We start from the raw sequence: 20713 nt of genomic DNA on the forward strand, positions 1-20713 counted from the left end.
TGTCGACTCCCCCGCCCCGCCCTCATCCCACCACGCTTACCTGCACCGGCCACTCCGGCGTGCTTCCCATGCTTTAGTGGGGGCAGAGGTTGTATTGCTTGTGGTTGGTGTTTCTAATAGGACAGGTGTGGGCCGCCTTCTGAGTGGGTCCTGCAGGGGTGTGCTTGCTGCGCTTGCCTGGCCCCCTAATTCAGTTCCCGTTCCTCCGGAACCCATGGACCTGCTCCCTCCATTTGCGTCTGCCTCCCCAGAATTGGAGAACAGCAGTGGCACAAGCGATTTCAACCATGACGGTATAATCGCACTTATCTGCTCACTTTTTGCCGTTTTGTTTCTCTTGCTGGTACTAGGTATCACCATCAAGGCAGCTGTCCTAGGCTCCTTGGCCTCCTTCCTGTCGATAGCTTTCTTGCCCCCTCTGCAGCATGCTCCCATCCCCTGACCTGCTTGCTCTGTCCGGTGCTCCAGGTGTGCAGCTCTGGTCTTGGCCTGCCTTGTTCGATGCTCCTCTTCCTTCTCGTCACCGTGCCACTCATTCCAACAGTGAGGGACTCCGGACACGGGGGCATCTTGAACGGGCTTCACTTACCCTCAGGGGTAATTTTGAATTCCGCTCCACCCTACCATTGGCTGGCAGGATTCTTGCCTTTTTCGTACTTTTTGGAACATCTTTACCCCATGCCTCCCCCTTGTTGTGGGTAGGGGTGCAGGGGCGGCCTTAGGCATGTGCAAGCAGTGCACCTGCACAGGGCCACCATACCCCAGGGGCCACCACGCCAATATATATCCTTAATATAATAATCCTGTGAGGACGGATACATATTTGTGTGGTGGCCCCAGGCAGGGATATGGCGGCCTCCGGCTCTATTACACTTCCAAACACCCTGACCCCCCGCCGCCCCGCCTGGACCCCCACTTCTGGGGCCCCCTACCTACGCTCCCTGCCCAAGGCCACCATGAGCCTAGAGCCGCCCCTGAGGAGTGTCATATCTGGCCTCTTTTTCTGCCCCCTCCGGACCCACCACATTCCGGGCCTTGGCATGGTTTACTCCACTGGCCCCTCTATGCCCTCCTTGGGTGTGAGCCTCTGCCCTTCATGTAGCAAGTTTCTACCTCTATTATTTTCTATGGGAGGGTATTGCAGCACAGGTGATTGGCTTTGTGTATTGCTGGACTCACTCCAAAAGTGCAAGTTACTCCAGACGTGCAGTTTGTGAATACCGAAGAGCAGTAAACTTACTCAGAAGTGTAAACTTACTCCAAAGTGTAAGTTGCCTTTGTGAATCAGGCCCTACCTACATCTTTTGCTGGAAGCCTATCTATTTAATATAGGCTAACTCAGAACGCTTCCAAGTTATTTAGGGACCCCAGCCTGCAAACAATCACCTCCCTCCTAGCTGAAATAGCACATAGTTGACAGTCTCAGCAGAGAGGCCAAGGACGAATGGAACGATGGCATGCATTGCTATATTGCTTAGCCTGTGCTGAAGTACTTTAGTATCAAGTTCCCTCGTACCTGCGCCCTAAATGCACAGCCTCATTCTGCATTGAGATTACACCTGTTTCCATGCCCTGTAGGAAATTCTCTGCTGAATGAAATCTGCCTGTTTCCCCTGAATGGGAAAGGACATCACCTTGACAAGGTGTTAATGGAATTGAAGAACACTTTACTAAAACCAATACCCCATTACAGCACCAATGGATTTTGAATTACTGATCTTGTTTAAGAATCTCATTCTCGATAAATCTGTCAAGAGCACAGGTCACAGGAAGCTTCCAAGGGAATGCTGAGTCAGCAGACGTGCCTCGGTTGTAATGGGCGATGATGGCGCCGATCTAGTTCTGATGACTGCACAACAAATGTGATTTAATGAGGCATCCTCGCACGGGAGCCAGTGGGCCAGCGGGTGTCAGGTTGACCTTGCTAAAACAGAGCACTTCTTCGGCTGCTTACTTGGGAAATGTTCTGTGACACCCAACTTCATTTCAGGTGCAGGTCCTTTTAGGAAAGTCTTTGCTGTTCTACTTTTTATCTGGTAGAGAATTTGTGCCAGTAATTTACTGAATATCCTCACCCTGTTGGCTCTGATCCTTAAGAAGTATTTTTCTATTCTGCTCAGGGTGTTAAGTGCTGTTAATTGCCTGCACTGAATTTATGGACCCTGCCTAAAGTGAGGGCACACATTGGTGAAGGGCAGGTGTTGCTGGCTAAAAGATGTATAATGAGGCTATTTGCATCTGTTCTCCAACCTCATCTCTGCATACGGGCACACATTCTGACTGCCATGGTTTCCCTTGTGATCCAACTCCACATTTTAATAATAATAATAATTCTTAGTTGTAAAGTGCAAACATATCACCCACTTAAGGGTTTCAAGGCGCTTTGAGTTGTCGGGGAGATTAAGTGAGCTATTGTCCAGAGTCACATGATGTTGAGCTGCAGCTGGGGATCGAACCGTGAGCCCCATGCTCTGGAATCAGCCACTCTGGCCGCTGCGCCACACCTCGCCACATTTTCACAAAATGTATGACCCAAGTTAATGTTCTTCTAATTTGCTGAATTGTTCCCATAATCCCATAGAAATTGCTAAAAGAAACTCAAATTCTTCTACATGATATTACAGCGACGGACAAAAAAAACCTTTCATGAAATATAGTCCAAAATCATGAAGAATGGGCTGCATCAGCTTGTAATACCCATTGGAAAGGCAGCATTTACAGATCTTATTAGAAAACAAATGTAATCTTTGATTTTGAAAGTGCCCCATTAGAGCATGCTCAGATAGCCGGGGTGGACAATGTCGAGCTTCTAGCCCTGAATCCCCCAAATTTATCTGGGATCCGTAAGTGCTTCCTACTGGTGTTTGAGGAGAGAGTGGAGTAGGCCAGATTCAGGTTGTTAGCACATGTCAAGTGGTTGTATGTCAGGATATCGTGCTTAATAATATCCTGCCAAAATATCATGTCCAGATTATGGATCACAATAACATCATGAGGGTAAGTATTTATAAGTTTGTATCGATATTGTGGGCCCGAGTCACAGAACTAACTTAAGACAAAATCCTAAACTTACTACTTTTGGTATTCACAGAAGTTAGGATTTTGTCTTAAGTTTGTCTTAAGACAGACTTAAGACAAAATCCTAACTTAAGTCTGTTTTAAGACAAACTTAAGACAAAATCCTAACTTCTGTGAATACCAAAAGTAGTAAGTTTAGGATTTTGGCTTAAGTTAGTTCTGTGAATCAGGCCCACTATTCCTCACTCCGCATCTATATACCTGGAAGATATAGGCTAAATACAGTCGGTTCTGTACACCAGTAGGATACATACAGATTACCAAAAGATGCATTATCAGTGGCACAAATTTGCCTTAATTGGCTTAAAATTGATGAGGAGTGAAGTAAAATCTGGGCACCAGAGAGGAGTGAATTCACGTTAACATAGTCCATCTACTCTTTTTATAGAAGGGTCCCTTTTTAGGTCGAAGCCTCCATTGCAGGGCATGGCCCTGCTGAAGGCAAAGACCTATTGTGAAAAGGAGAATTTCAGTACAGCGTCAAACCACGCCCCCTTTTTCTATTGGCAGGCCTCTCGAAATGGAGGCCTGCCATTGGAAAAAGCTCCTGTTTAGCAGATTTGTCTGCTCTGGATCCCACCTCTCGAGGACTCCATGACCTGCCTTACGGTAGCACGACAATATTTTCAGAAATATTGCCTTGGCAACCATGAGGCAGGGCAGGGAGTCCTGGAGGGGCGGGATTCAGTATCCTGTTTCCTCGGCGGTGGAGCAGGTAGGGGAGAGGCGGTGCTTGTTTTTATTGTGGCGTCACATTGGCTTCCCAGGTTAGAAGGCAGTTTTGAGATCTTCTCCCTTTCCATGCTTCATGTCAACCAACAACAAGTCCATAGGACCACTGACTGGGGAATTACGTTCCCAGACCCAACGCTCTTTCACTGGTAACAGGAAACATCTGTGGGCGGTGTCTAGCCCGAGATCTACTTTCGTTTCACGAAGTGCTGAGAAATGGCTGGCGAAAAAAAGACCGGTTTCTATTCCTCACGGTGGCTACAGGGCACTGATTAGCATTAGCGTTGTCAAACGTGCCAGGTGTCAACTGACTGCACGCAATCAAAGACTACTACCATTCTATATGGTGTTCTTAGGTCTCGTCTATTATATTCCGCAAGGAATAAATAGACGAGAGTATTGGGAGCAAACCAAGGTCTAAACCATCGTGGATTTTGTTGAGTGCATGTGCTCCTGCACACGCTTGCCATTTGCTCCCGCCTGCCTCCAAGAGCTTCACTTCAAAGGCATCCAGTCCCCCGCCCCCTGCTTCACACTTCACGGCCGCCAGGCCATGTCTCACATTTCTCCTCCCCCCCAACCTCCCCACAGCAATGCTTCACATTTTTTTATTTCCAGAGTTTACAGCTATCTTTATCTCAGAGCCACAGGCGCAGCTCAGGACATTCAGTAGCTTGCTTGCTGTGCACGAGCCTCAAAGGCAAACAGTAGGGGGAGTTAAATCTTCTCAGGCAATAAGACTAGGGGATCTGCTCGCGGGTAAGTCTAACACGTTATCTATTTCGTCAACCGTCCTTCTCCGCCTCACTGAGCAAAGTCTGTGCAACGGACCCTGCTTGCTGAGTGTGGAGAACGTGATGCTTTTGAAGCTTGAGATACTCGTGTGAGCACAGTGAGCTTTCGTCGTTACCTGACTATCTTAAGATACAAATAATGTAGCTTCTGAGTCAGTGTAAAATACACAGGCCCAACCAACAAGTGTATCTTTGGTGCTCAGCGCCCAAGTAATGACGTACGAGACGGCCCTGTTATCGCTCACTTTCTCCAGATCACTTTCTTGCATTCAGCAAAGAGCGCCCAAGCTTTCAGCAACAGGTCAGTATGTTGTGACAAAGGCGCAGCAATTGTCCATCACTGGCAGAAGTCTCTGTCCGATGCCTCTATTGATGGAAACTCTCGTTTTTGCCCAGCGTGCGCTTTGCGGTGGCCCTGAGTTAGAAGCAGTAATGGTGGTACCTTATTTGAACAAGGGAACGATTGAATATATAGTGCCTTCTGCAGATTTCAATCTCTCTCGCAACTTTTGTTTAACACTTTGTGTGCAGTTGTTAACTTTTAATTATGTGTTGCTACTTTTAGAAATGGGTACATTTTGATGCGTTAAGTGGAATTATTGTGTGTATTATATATGTATTTGGCCAGGAACTCTGCCCGTAAAGTTTGCGACATAATATTGGTTATTTCCTATCTTTGTAGCTGCACTCTTTGCCCCGGGGGAAGCCAGCGAAACCTCCCCACACTCAAACTGCACCGTGCATGGCTGATATTTAGAGAGCCACAGCGCATGCCTACTTACTGTTGCGTGTGTTTCCTTCCTAGAGAGAGAGCGCGGGCGCACATTCACATATTTTCATTATGATCACACACTAAGTGCACAGGTGATATAATGATTAGCTTGCTCTTAAAATACCGTTGTGAAAATATGTGTATTGGTTCTAGGATGTTTATATGCAAAATAGTGGACATGCCGCCAACTTCAGACCCTGAATGGGCAAGAATACAAATATTTGCACAACTGTCGTAGGAAGTTTGCACCGATTTTTACACCAACTGAACAGTGCAAGAACGACACTCGTCGACCAGCCGGTGCGTAAATGCGTTTGGTTCCGACGATGGATGCAGGCGTTTTTTTTAAGTGGCAAACCCGTGCCAATTCGTTAGTGCTCCCACTGGTCAGTGCAAATGGTGGTGCATCATTTACTCGGCACTGGCGCATTTATGCAACACGCATAACCATTTACTCTTTTTTGCCACTTGTTAATGTATCCGAAATGTATTTAGCTCTCTAACGCGTCGCTTTGCAGCTACATCTTAAGAACTCTTTGGATCTATGTCAAAACACTTCAATGAGCCAATGAGCATATCTGACTAGTGAGCAGTGCTTGAAATAGAGAAATAGAAGTGCAGGTACTCTGAACCAGAGTACCTGTTTGTTTCTGAGAAGCGCTGGTACTCTCCAATTAAACTCCGTACCGGGCAGTACAGGCCCATTTAAAGCACTGCTCATGAGAATTATCCAACTGCTCGTATGACATTCTGAATAAGAAACATTTGTGATGTAATCTGGTAGATAGTTTGTATTTTATTAATTGAGGTGATAATAACATTCACTGAGTTGGTACTAGCTGTTCTTACAGACCTAGACTCGCTGATTAAAGTTATTGTTGAGAAGTGGGCAACACACACTACACACAATACCACTCAGTGCCACATAATTATATGCTACATAATTACACTGCACTCCATGCAACATACACTCTAAACAATACCACTCAGTGCCACATAATTACACACCAAATAATTACACTCTACTGAATACAACATACACTCCAGACAATACCACTCAGTGCCACATAATTATATGCTACATAATTACAATGCGCTCAACGCAACATACACTCCAAATAGCACTCAGTGCCACATAATTACACGCCACATATTTACACTGCACTCAATGCAACATACTCTCCAAATACCGATCAGTGCCACATTACTACACGCCACATAATTACACTGCACTCAATGCAATATACACTCCAAATACCACACAGTGACACATAGTTACATGCCACATAATTACACTCTACTGAATGCAACACACACTCCGCGCAATGCCACTCATTGCCACATAAGTATATGCTACATAACTGCACTGCACTCAATGCAACATACACTCCAAATACCACTCAGTGCCACATAATTACACCCAACCACACAATTGCACTCTATTGAATCCAACATACACTCCACACAGTACCACTCAGTGCCACATAATTATATGCTACATAATTACACTGCGCTCAATGCAACATACACTCCAAATGCCACTCTGTGACACATAATTACACACCACATAATTACACCCTACTGAATGCAACACACACTCCACACAATACCACTCAGTGCCTCATAATTATATGCTACATAATTACAATGCAACATACACCCCAAATACCACTCTGTGCCACATAATTACATGCCACACAATTACACTCTACTGAATACAACATACACTCCTCATAATACCCCTCAGTGCCACCTAATTATAAGCTACATAATTACACTGCGCTCAATGCAACATACACTGCAAATACCACTCAATGTCACATAATTATAATTAAACGGCACACAATTACACTCAACTGAATACAACATACACTCTTCATAATACCCCTCAGTGCCACATAATTATATGCTCATAATTACACTGCGCTCAACGCAACATACACTGCAAATACCACTAAGTGCCACATATTTACATGCCAAATAATTACTATATCTATCTATCGCCCTCACTCTATCTATACCCTCACTCTATCAATCTATCTATCATCCCTCACTCTATTAATCTATCTATCACCCTCACTCTATCGCCCTCTATCTAGCTATCTATCGCCCCCTCACTCTATCGCCCTCACTCTATCTATAGCCCTACCTCTATTGCCCTCATTCTATCTATACCCTCAAACTATCTATCTATCATCCCTCACTCTATTAATCTATCTATCACCCTCACTCTATCGCCCTCTATCTATCTAGCTATCTATCGCCCCCTCACTCTATCTATCTGTTGACTTCACTCTATCTGTCTATCTATCGCACTCACTCTATCTATCGCCATCACTCTATCTATCGCCCTCACTTTATCTATCTATCGCCCGCACTCACTCTATCTATCTATCTATCGCATCACCACAGCATCACTCAGGGGCACCACAGCATCACTCAGGGGCACCACAGCATCACTTCGGGGCACCGCAGCATCACTATGTGCTACCACAGTATCAATCTATGCATCCATTCAACAACAACTGGTTCAAATATGTTCTATCAATGTTTCAACTTTATTACAAATGTCACAAAAAGATGTTAATATTTCACTTCTGTTCTTGGATTTTCATCACAATAAAATACACTGAACAAACTTTTGTAAATAACTTTTGTGAAGATTAAGCTATTGCCATTATAAATAACAATAACTTTTATTTAAGTATTAATAATTTAGAAAAATTAAAAGAAAAGACATTGTTATTTGTAATATTAATACATCTAACTCACGTAGAAACAACACATATTGCATTACAAATGCTGTAGGTGTCACATTTGCGAAAGTTATAACTATTGGCATTGTAAATGACAAAGCTATTAATTCCGCTATTTTCAAAACCAACACCTAAATAAAAAATGTCATTTTCAATACCAAGAGCTCAAACTTTCCTAATGCGAGACCTATTGCATTGCAAATGCTTGTTTCTATAGGCGGAGAAGGGATGGAGGTATTTGACGGCTGTTTGGATGAGTAAACACCATGGGCCCGATTCACAGAACTAACTTAAGACAAAATCCTAAACTTACTACTTTTGGTATTCACAGAAGTTAGGATTTTGTCTCAAGTTTGTTTTAAGACAGACGTAAGACAGACTTAAGTTAGGATTTTGTCTTGAGTCTGTCTTAAGTCTGTCTTAAGACAAATTTAAGACAAAATTCTACCTTCTGTGAATACCAAAAGTAGTAAGTTTAGGATTTTGTCTTAAGTTAGTTCTGTGAATCGGGCACCATGATCTTATTGATTATCTGCAGACAGTTGTTTTAGCTCTACTAAAAGAGGTTCTACTTTGCTGTCTCACCTTTTGATGTGTGAGGCTTTTGCTGTGTTGGGAGAGAGAACATGAGTGGTGAAGATGATGTGGGGCTTTCCAATTGAGTGACAGTGGTTGCTCCCTACCACCCATAATCAGCAGTGTACAGTATTGATCATAAAGATCTTCTGTTTCTATTGAACCATCACGCCCTTTGCAGTGTTTATTGATTTATTCTCTGTGCTTTTTCTTTAGATGATAGTTACTCTTGCGGACCCCCGTCGCTGAACTCTTCCTCATCTTCTCATCAGTCGGAGAGCTTGGACAGCTTTGATATTGATCAATTTAACTTCATGGTCAAGAAGTTCTCTCTGCAAAGGTATTTCTTATATGCACCAAACGCTTCAAACTATAAGGGTATTGTCAACTGAAGGATTCTGTCCTAGCCTCACTCTTATGATCTCAGAATGCAGGTTGAGCACTTTAACCGCATCGCTGCGGAGGCTTTTCCCGCTGTGTGCGGCGTTTTTTAAAATACTGCGTTACATGACGAGCTCAGCTCGTCAGCAGCATACGAGCGCCGTAGCTGATGACGAGCTGAGCTCTTCATCAGCATCGAAGGGGTTAAGGGGCAGATTTACAACAAACTAACACAATGCGGTACCGCAAGTCATTGTGCTGCGCCACGCTGCGTTAGTTTGGAAGCACAGGGATGCGACATATTTACAACAATATATTTTATCTCGATGTTTCACTCTGGGCTGGCGCACAAACTGCTGCCGTGCACCCACGCAGGCACACTTGCACCATGGTGCAAGGATCCCTGCGTCACTGGGATGATTGTTTATGTGCAGGAAGGGTTCCCTTCCTGCACATAAACAATCAGAAATTTGTGTTTTACAACTTCTATGTGCGCTGCACTAGCACACATGGAACTTTTAAAACGTCTTTATTTAACGGATTGTTTATGTGCACGAAGGGAGACCTTCCAGTACATAAACAATCACCAGAGGGGATTTCCTCTTTCTATGGGTGCTGCAGAATGCAGCACGCATAGGAAGAGGAAAACAACGAGGAGAAAAGAATACATTTCTCCTTGTTGCGCCTCCCTACGCGTCCCTTGGGGAGGCGTAGCATTCAGACACATTTTTAGATTTACAATTTCTCGTAAATCTGGAAATGTGTCTGGTTCCATGGGTGTTGTGTAGGAACAGCCCCAGCAACACCCATGGAACGCCCCTTCACACAAAGTGCTGCGTGCAAAGTGGCTGTATTTACAAGGACAGGAAAAGCCACGCAGGGTGGCTTTTCCTGTCCTTGTAAATATGGGGCACGAAAAGCGCTGCCGGTGCGTCACAAAAAGTGACGCACTGGCAGCACAAGGGGCTTGTAAACCTGCCCCTCTTAGTTCTGCGGGTTGTTCATACTGCTATTACCTGGGAAAGAATGTTATCGGAGCAGATGGTTATGCATATACACGTCATGGTTATTACAATAAATATGGCTCCATAGCACATGATATTTAGAGCTCTAATAAAGGTACATTCACACACTTATTACTACAAACTCCATTGTATTACCACAATGCAGCAAAACTGACATGAGAAAACAACTGTCTAGTGCCTCACAGATTATATCTTTTGACTCTCGTTTGTTCTCCCAAAAACTGTTGATATACAATTATTATTCTTAAATGCAAATTTTCGGGATTGGGGGCCATGTGTGAGTCCAAAAGTACATGACCCCTAAAATAGAGATAATCCAAGTCAAATCAAACTTACACAAGACAAGGTTGAAAGTCCTTGTGCCATGCATCTGAAAGAAGGCAAGGGCACATTTAAAGTTATAGAGAAAGCCTCCACTAACCACACAAAGTGGACTTGTAAAGATACAGCTAAGCTTTGCTACTTCCCACAGGACCTCAGGTACAGGAAGAAAGCTTATTTTTAAAGATGCAGCAAAAACAAGACTGTAAAAGTACTTGAATTTAGTGTACTGTGCAAAATGCTGAAGGACGCATTTTTAAGTAGAGCTGCACAGAGGGGCGAGAAACCATGTCCAATGTGCAAAGTACAACAAATGAAATGGATTTGAGGCCTGGTCATAGCAGCTTGAACACTTTTCTATGTTAAATACAGTTTCATTATGTCATTTACAACCAATTCATGTTAACTGAACAAACTTTATTTGTTAATTCTTAATTTACATTGACAAAGGTAACAATTACTTTACATGGAGAAACAACTCTTCTTATAGTCAGGAAGCCCTTTCAATGCAGTTTTAACTTGCTGCACATATTTTAATCTCTGGTATCCTGGTATGTTTAAATATCTTTTGTATAAACAAATACACATAAAAAATAGAATGGTAAAAACAACACACGAGGATGCTCTAGTTAGGGGATGAAGTCCTTTTCGATGTTGAGGGTCCTTCGGAGCCAAGAACCCCTCCTGTTACATCCAGTATGTCCCACACAGCTTGAATGCGTGATTGCTGCAAGTTGGTCGGAAGCCCCACCTCCTTTCTCCACCACACTGCAATCGCGATTACTAGTTAAAAAAAAAAGAGACTTTGTTTTTTGCTTCCTGGCAGTAAAGGTTTAACTTTTTAGTAGCTGAGCAGTTGATCTCAACCTTTTTTAGTTTTCTTGGTAACATTAGCTTTGAAGGTCATATCAGAGTCAATAGAAGGGCAGAGTGAATTCACATTGTATTTGTATTTGTATTTGTATTTGGTATTTGTAAAGCGCATATATCACCAGAAGATCTCATAGCGCTTGCCAGTGTTCACGGCAGGACATTTACTTGACTGAGCTAAGCAGCCAAGTTTTGAGTTGTTTACGAAACGTCTTGTGATCCGTCTCCAGACGCAAGGTGTTCCAGGTTTCTGGTGCCACCCAGGAGAAGGATCTACCCCCATTTCTGGTGGTCCAGATCTTTGGCACTGTCAGAAGAAATTTGCTGTTGGACCTGAGAGATCTAGCCTGTTGGTATATAGTGAGTTTTTTAGCTAGGTAGAGGGGTCCTTTATATAGTGAGTGTCTTATGCACCAGGCAGCACAATTTAAAATGGATTCTTTTTTTGATTGGGAGCCAGTGTAGTGTCTTCAGACTAGGTCCGGATGGGGAGCACGCGGGCAGGTTGAGGACCAGCCTGGCTGCCGTATTTAATTTTGCACGACTTGGAGCTTAGCTAGGAGTCCTACATTTATGGAGGCAAGTAAAGAATTGCCGTAGTCCATACGGCTAATAATCAGTCCCTGCATTGGCAGTGCGTTAGGTTGTGCATTCCAAATTGGTTAATCACTATTGTATCTGGACTAACTAGTCCCACTAGCTGTGAAGATGAATTGCATCACTGAAAGATAGAGTTTCTACACAAACTCTGCAGAGATCTATTCTGCATCCCAGTGACAGAAGCAGTTGTATTGCTGAGTCCCGTGTGATTTCCAAGGCATGGGGCAAAGAGGTTCTTGTCCCCAGATGGGGAAGCCAATGATAGGCCAAGGACTCGTTTTTTTTAACTACGATCATTCTCTTACTCCACAATGAGACTTGTTACTTGGAATGTAGTAGGCCTCAAAGGTGCATGCCGCCTGCGTGAGACACGGTACTACCTCTGTTAGAACTCCAAGGTTACCAAACTGTGGCCTCAAAACAACTCTGATCAGATCAGAATGCAACTGTGGGCTTCTCATTTGAAATGTGTTTTGCAGGTTTAAACATCAAGCCACATCTTCAATGAAACAACATAATGCCAAGGGGCATAAGTGCATACATGAAATGTTCAAAATCATGGGCAGGGTTTCTGGTATGCTTTTAAAAATAATTAACAACTGATAAAACACCCCAAAACGAAAATGTACTTTCAGCAGAAACCGGAAAAAACCAGCATCAGGGCTGTGCCACTTTTATGGCGCTGCTCTGACGCAAGATTATTTTCGGCATTTACTAAGCCTCGCAAAGCCACTTTAGTGGTTTTGCTTAGTTTAGTTAATGCAAAGTCACTCAAGACAGCACATACTTTGCACTGGGAAGACGTTAAATGGGTGTAACATTGGTGTGAAACTTAAAGACGCAGACAATTCTGCAAGTAATGAGCACTGTTCCCTTGGAAAGAAGATTATTTCCACAGTATTTTAATGATTTTTAAAGTTTTAACACATCGTTAACATTTATTTCAAACTTTACATAAATCCTATGTATGTTACATAGTTCCATATTTCATTCATATTTCATAATAGTTCAACATACATTTTAACATTTTCTATGTTCGTAAATGTGTTCTAATTAACGCTATTACATTTCATAGCATGTCACGTTGTTTTCTCAATAGACCTATTTACAAAAAGACGATTCCAGAAGAATCTTTATCTTCATGAGGATCCTATTCTGAGGCCGATGCCCAATGCATTTCGGGAGCTAGTCCCTTCATCAGGGGCGATATCCTATAAAGATGAGTGTAAATCATGTGAAAATATCAATTAACATATCACTTCGAATACAGAGTAGAGGCACAGTCACTCATCTTTATAGGATATCGCCAATCAATTGTTTCATGTGCAGGAAGGTGTCCCTTCCTGCACATAAACAATCATTAAAACATGCTGAGTTGCAACTTCTATGAGTGCTGCACAAAACAGCACACATAGAAGTTTGAAATTGCCATTTGTCATTGTTTATGTGCAGGAAGGGACACCTTCCTGCACATGAACAACCATTCCCCGCTACGCAGGCACCCTTTCACTATGGTGCAAGGGTGCCTGCATTGGCGCTAAGCGGCACAATTTAGCGCCAGCGCTAGGGGAAATGCAGGGGTTCGCCGCATTGTTGTAAATACTACGGGGCACATTTGCAAGCCCTTTCCGCCTCTTTTACGCTGCCGGTGCGTCACTTTTGTGACGCAGCGGTGGCACAAAAGATGCGCCATGGTGCGGGGTATTTACAACATTACGCACCTCCCAGATGCGTCACTTTGTAAAGCCCTGCGCCAGAAGGAGGCGTTCCATCGCAGGGGGGGGAAAGGCGTTTTGGCGTTTGTCACAGCATTGTGGAGATAGAGCCCCCCACAGCATTGCTGGAGCTGCGTCGTGCTTGAGACGCATCTCCAGCAATGCGCCGCTTTTATGGCACAGATGCGTGACGCATCTGTGCCATTTTTGCCCCATGGTGCACCGCATTGTAAATGTGGCGCATCCAGGGTGACGGAGTTGCGGCGCACAATTACTGGCGCATCCCTGCCGATATGCAGGGATGCGCCAGTAATTGTAAATCTGCCCCTTAGTATCCCTGAGTTTGGAAACTGTCAGACCGGGGCATTAGCAATCTAGTTTAACGTCATGCTCCGACAGTTTCCTTGTAAATATGCCCCGAGTTGTTCTCAATCCAAACGAGTGGCGCAATGTCATGTCTGAACCATGGACTCGACGGTGCCTCGCTTAACACCGTGGTAAAAGCTTCCATGCCTATTATTACAAATCCGTGATAGCAGAGGTAGCCTGTTTTGAGAAATAGTTCAACTATTTATCCTCAAAACATGCAAAAATAGTCTTAAGCCATAAAACTTCAATGCAGAGCTTCTATTCAACGGTGCACACACATTCATCGCAGTGAAATGGAACAGTAAATAGGAAACGCTCCCTATAAAATGATCCGAATACTTTATCTGATTAAAATGTATGCTTGTCATTTCTTCTTTCATAAACAGTGAAAGATAAAGATTAAATTAATTTACAGCAGATTGTAAATAGTCCCTTGATTGCTCAGTTTCTGAGATTCAAATAATGTACATTCAAATGTTGTTGTTGCCTTATGTTGAGGGATTTGCCACTAGACACTATGGGCCTCATTTATGAGGCTGCGCGTCACTGTTACGCTGCCGGCGCGTCACTTTTCGTGACGCACCAGTGGTGTAAACAATGTGCCTTGTTGCGCCATATTTACAAAGTATCAAAAACAAATTGCCAGCAAGGGATTTGTTTCACACTTTACTAAGCAGCGTTAAGGATCTCTATTGAAAAGAGTTTTGTATCCTAGCTGCAAACATCAGTTGCTGTGTTATTTAGACAAGTCCAACTACTCGGGACAGTATACAAAATCACAATGTAAGGCTACCACACTAGCCAAACAAATAAAGAAAAGCAACACAAGGAGATTATGTTGCAAAAATTGTTATTATTTAGAAACAGTTCATAAGGGTTATTCATCAGTTAATAGAATCAAACATAAAAATTCTGATGTACAAGGAAAACATTAATTGGTCCAAAAGTACACGAGAATACGTCCCAGCTATTAAATAAAGTACAATGGCTACTGCTAAATTCACAGTAAGGCACTGAACGCAAGATGTCGGCAATAGCAGAAGTGGACGTGAAGGCCGACGTTTTGGTCTTATCAAAATTAATTACAAGACCATCATCAGGACAAATTGTTGGGTATGAGCTGATGACCCCTAGAAAGTAACATAATATATCAGTCAATGACAATGTTCGATATGTGTTGCAACATAATTAACAGGAAAGGCATTCTAATTTGATTACTGTTTATGTTTCCAGAAATGGTTTACGCCAGAAGAGATACTGGCCAATACTCAGCTCTCAATTTTGACCAGGACGGTGTGGCGTCGCTTATATGTATGGAATTCACAAAACATTTTCTTTCAAAGACAACTATCTAGTAATCCCACCTTTAGACTTGAATCAGAGATACTATCCCTGAGTCAAAAAGGACATATAGGTGGCTGGCTCAGCGACAAGGAGGCACTCTTTCTCATCAATAAATCGCCAACTGTGCCAGCTATCTACATCCTTCCAAAGATGCACAAACATGCCACAGTACCACCAGGGAGGCCTATAGTGTCAGGCTGTAATTCCATTCTTAAGCCTTTGGCTCAATATTCGGACTTCTTCATTAGACCTTTTGTAGTTGAATCAGAAACATATATTAGAGACACCACTTCTGTAATCAACAAACTTGAAAATCATCACTTTGACCCAGAGGAAGAACTTTTAGTTTCAATGGACATTGAAAGTCTCTATACGAACATCCCCCAAAAATTACTAATAATTGAGGATTTATTAGATTCACGCATCAGGCCTGATAATGTACCCACAGACTTCATTATTGATTGTATACGCATTTCTTTATGTGAGAATTTCTTTCTGTTTGAAAAAAACTACTATCAGCAACTGAAAGGAGTTGCTATGGGGGCAGTATACGCCCCAGACATAGCTAATATCTATGTCTCTGACTTTGAGCAACAATATATCTATCACCATCTCAACCCATATCTGGCCAACATTTCCTGTTGGCTAAGATATATTGATGATATCTTTTTAATCTGGAGAGGCAGTAACGAGTTACTCTGTGAATTTCATGGTTGGCTCAATGGTCTGAATAACAACCTTAAATTCACTTTGGAGAGTAACAATTGTGCAATTAACTTTCTTGATATCACCATTAAAGTGGATGATGACAACCTGCTCTACACAACGTTATATACCAAGCCCACAGCAAGGAATACTCTCTTGAAATTTAACAGCCATCATCCCAGAGCGTTACGAGAGGGATTGCCTTTCGGTCGATTCCTCCGCCTGAGGAGGAATTGTTCCAAACGCACAGACTATTTCAGGGAAGCACGAATCCTCAAAAACAAACTGAGTGATAGAGGCTATCCGAACAAATTACTTAAAGTCTCTTTGAAAAGAGCCTGGTACAATAACCGTGAACTACTCCTTAAAAGGAGATCTAAACAGGATAATAATCCCCTGGTTTGTGTTACGACATACGGCACAATCCGTAATCAATTGAAGAAAATGATTATCAAGCATTGGCCATTGCTTTCAGGTTGCCCGGAACTCAGAGATAAGCCGCTTTTTGCTTTCAAACGTGGCCCTAACTTAAGAGACAAGCTGGTCCATACGTATGAAAAACAGGAGTCTACTCTGGTTGACAACATGAGACAATATGTACCTATCACTGCCCACTATAGAAGTAATAACTGTGCTGCGTGTGGCTCAACTTCCAACATGAAAGACTACACCATAAATGGAAGAAAAATCCAGATGAGACACTTCTCCAATTGCAGAACCCACAATGTGGTGTACTGCATTCAGTGCCCATGCAACCTATTATATATAGGTAAGACTACACAGATGGTGAAGCAGAGAATTCTGCAACACCAATCCAGGATCAGATGTAAGGTGGAGAATGCTCCTCTAGTTGACCATTATGTGGAATTCAAACATACTGAGAAAGACATGAAATGGTGGGTCCTAGGGGTGGTTAAACCCACTATTAGGCAAAAAAACACTGATAAAGCGTTGACGATGAAAAAAAATAGGTGGATAGAAACAGTCAACAGTGTTAAGAAGGGATTGAACTCCTCTACTGAATGGCATTCTTTAGCATGCCTTAACTAGACTGGCGCTTCAGGAGAATTTCATTAGCTAGGTTTAAACAATGCTGTTTCACTGTCAGTAGAAGTATTGCTTGTCTTCATTGATCTGGGCTCAGATATATGATTGTTCATCTCATTGCAATATGTATGACTTGCATTTTGATCTATGTATACCAACATGAATGTTGACACTGTTTAGCTATGCTAGTTGTGACCATTTATTGCATTGATATGTATTAACCACTGCACTGAGAACGTGACATGTTCTCGTTGATGAGTTCTGTATCAGAATGTGCGCGCCCAAGCAGGCGACAGGTTTCCAAGAAAAAAATCTATATCAATTGAATTATGATGTATGTGCTCAATATGATTGTCTGATGATTTGTAATTCCAGGACGGAGGTGGTATAAACACACCTGGCGATGAAGAGCACAACGATGTAATACACTTTATATGTTACCGATCAAGTGCTTCAATACGCAGTCTTTGTAATCCAACCACGTCTATTAGCGTGTATATAGATTAACTCGCAGTGACTCGTTGAGATTATTGTTTAAACTACTGTGTGCCCTTAGTATTCATGCAGGACACCATTATACCTACATACGACCATTGCGCACAATTTCGTTTTTACATCTCCAACATGGCGCCAACGGCGCACGTTATATTTCGCAGGTCATGCGACTCTATGATCCATCTGGACGTATTGCAGTTTCATTGAAGATTGATAAGGTGACGAGTATAGAGCACCATTATCTATTGGTTGCAATTCATGGAGTATGAATAAGGCGTTTTACCATAACATGGGAACTCCTTTATTTTTAAACTGACATTTACTACTCATCCGTGTTTGCTTATTATGCGGCATGTTGAACTTTACTCCTAAAATGGCGTCGCTTTGATGCGCCTTCTATTTCGACTACAAAGTCAGGTGATTTAGTTGACCAATGGCCAGTCTTGACCCTTTTTAAAAGAAATGTCCCGGGGCATATCGGCTTGATCGCTTTTCCGTGATTTGACCGGCATAAGCACGTTTCCTGTGACCCCTGGGTACAGATATACGAGTAAGTACCTGCACGTCGGGAATATCGACATCTATCTATTTGGTAATAACGCGATGATGTTATTTTGCTAGTATGAGTACACGGCCATCTGAAAACTATGTCTCCATAATCTGGTAGTCTATACATGTTAGTAATAACGAGGAAGCTGGTGTAACTTTACCACTAAACTCGGCTCCATTTATACCCAGCCGCCAAACAACTCGAGTAATCACTTGCAATTATGCAGTGCATTTATGCCGTGCAGTGCACTATTTAACGATGTGATTTAGTCCAATAAGCTGCCTGTATCGTTTAATTAAGAATCTGTACACTGCAATTTTCGTGACGGAACAGAATAGAACTTATGATATGTAAAACGTAGTCCGTCATTGGCATGACTTAGTCTTACTATTTGTCCTTAGCGTTCAATGAACGGAAAGTGCGTCAAGGTATCGCACAGTGTATTTCTTGTCATGGGACGAAGGATAACGGCTTCCTTCGACATGCACGATGTACCTAGTGCTCTGCTTGGTTAAAACCCAAATCTGACTAGGTTATCTCACAGAGTAATGCTCACTACCGTGTTCATACATTCATAGTAAGCCATCCTCCTTTTTGCACCCACAGATATTCTGGAAGTTCTTTATGAATTTAAAGGGCATCCTAGAAATGAAATAACTTGATCCCGAATACTTACTTGAAATCAATCAGGTAAATAACATCTTGGTTTCAGACAACTGTTTTTGCACTATGTTGTTTTTTGGAGGATTTCCAATTTCGATTACTCTGTCTCTCATAGTGAAAACCTGTCATCTAGGATATCAAATTAAGGAATTCCCCCAAATGTGAATGTGGGATACAGCAGGCTTTCCCTCTTCTCTTTCCAAGTAAGTCTGACCATGTGTATAGTCAAACACTGGAATGCCAGAGAAACCCTATGGTATTTATTTGAGTTACCCTAGAGTCCATGCATTATACTGTACAATTAGGAGGTAATATGTATTTGTAGGCATGCTAAAGTGAACATGAATAGTAAACTGTAATTCAAATGTCTTTGAAAGAAAATGTTTTGTGAATTCCATACATATAAGCGACGCCACACCGTCCTTGTCAAAATTGAGAGCTGAGTATTGGCCAGTATCTCTCCTGGCTTAAACCATTTCTGGAAACATAAACAGTAATCAAATTAGAATGCCTTTCCTGTTAATTATGTTGCAACACATATCGAACATTGTCATTGACTGATGTATTATGTTACTTTCTAGGGGTCATCGGCTCATACCCAACAATTTGTCCTGATGATGGTCTTGTAATTAATTTTGATAAGACCGAAACGTCGACCTTCACGTCCACTTCTGCTATTGCCGACATCTTGCGTTCAGTGCCTTACTGTGAATTTAGCAGTAGCCATTGTACTTTATTTAATAGCTGGGACGTATTCTCATGTACTGTTGGACCAATGAATGTTTTCCTTGTACATCAGAATTTTTATGTTTGATTCTATTAACTGATGAATAACTCTTATGAACTGTTTCTGAATTATAACAATTTTTGATACATAATCTCCTTGTGTTGCTTTTCTTTATTTGTTTGGCTAGTGTGGTAGCCTTATATTGTGATTTTCGAAACTGTCCCGAGTAGTTGGACTTGTCTAAATAACACAGCAACTGATGTTTACAGCTAGGATACAAAACTCTTTTCAACAGAGATTCTTAACGCTGCTTAGTAAAGTGTGAAACAAATCCCTTGCTGGCAATTTGTTTTTGATACATTATCCGCCCAAGCTCGCAAGGGTTTATTGGGTTGCCCCCCCTCTCTTCACATATTTACAAAGTGACGCATCTAGGTAGATGCGTCACTTTGTAAACCCCTGCGCCACATTATACCTGCGCCAGGTATAATGTATGCAAGGGGGGCGTATTGACGCAAGGAAGGGTCGTAGAAGTGACGCAGTGAAATCTATGAGATTTCACTGCGTCACTTTTAGGACGCCGTTGCGTCAAAATCTTGCGCCTGCCTCACAGCAGGCCAAAGACTGACGCAGGCCCTTTCACATGGGGCTTTCCCCATGTGAAAGGACGCATTGCTGGAGTTGCGTCACTTTTGTGACACACTCCAGCAATGCGTCACTTTTGCGCTTACAGATACGTCAGAAATACTGACGTATCTGTAACTCCTTGCGACATGATGCGTCATACATTAAATATGACGCATCAGGAATGTCGCAAAGAGTGCGCACTGAGAAGTGACGCATCGCTGCGGTGAGTCATTTCTCATACATGAGGCCCTTTGATCTTCCACTGTTAAAACAAGCATTGGCAAAGTCAATCGGCCTGGCCTTGGCATACAAGCAATGTGTTTTTTTTTTAAATAAACACATACGATATTGCAAAAAAAATCTAAACTAACAAAATTTCAAAAAAATAAAGGAGAACTCCTTTTTCAGGCAGCTGTGCAGATGTGATCAGGCAAAGTACAGTCAATCACAGTTCAAGACGTGTCACATGCTGTTTACTCTGTGTTGAAGCAAAGAGCCCAGTGCACAAAGAGGTCTAACACAAAGTCCCTGTATGTCTACATGTTTGCAGTTTTATTATAAATGTT

The 20713-nt window shown here is 42.5% G+C and overlaps 1 protein-coding gene across 4 annotated transcripts in view; it reads left to right on the forward strand.

Annotated features, from left to right (window-relative positions):
* The window catches only part of CARD11 (caspase recruitment domain family member 11), a 663926-nt gene that overhangs the window by 499192 nt on the left and 144021 nt on the right, over positions 1-20713 (forward strand). For all 4 annotated transcript variants that reach the window (XM_086940703.1, XM_086940702.1, XM_086940700.1 and 1 more), the window contains exon 14: positions 8925-9048. In XM_086940703.1, the coding sequence (XP_086796829.1) occupies positions 8925-9048 (124 nt within the window). The remainder of the gene's footprint in view (positions 1-8924; positions 9049-20713) is intronic.

The sequence above is a fragment of the Lissotriton vulgaris genome, chromosome 10, assembly GCF_964263255.1.
Source record: "Lissotriton vulgaris chromosome 10, aLisVul1.2, whole genome shotgun sequence".
Classification (NCBI taxonomy): Eukaryota; Metazoa; Chordata; class Amphibia; order Caudata; family Salamandridae; genus Lissotriton; species Lissotriton vulgaris.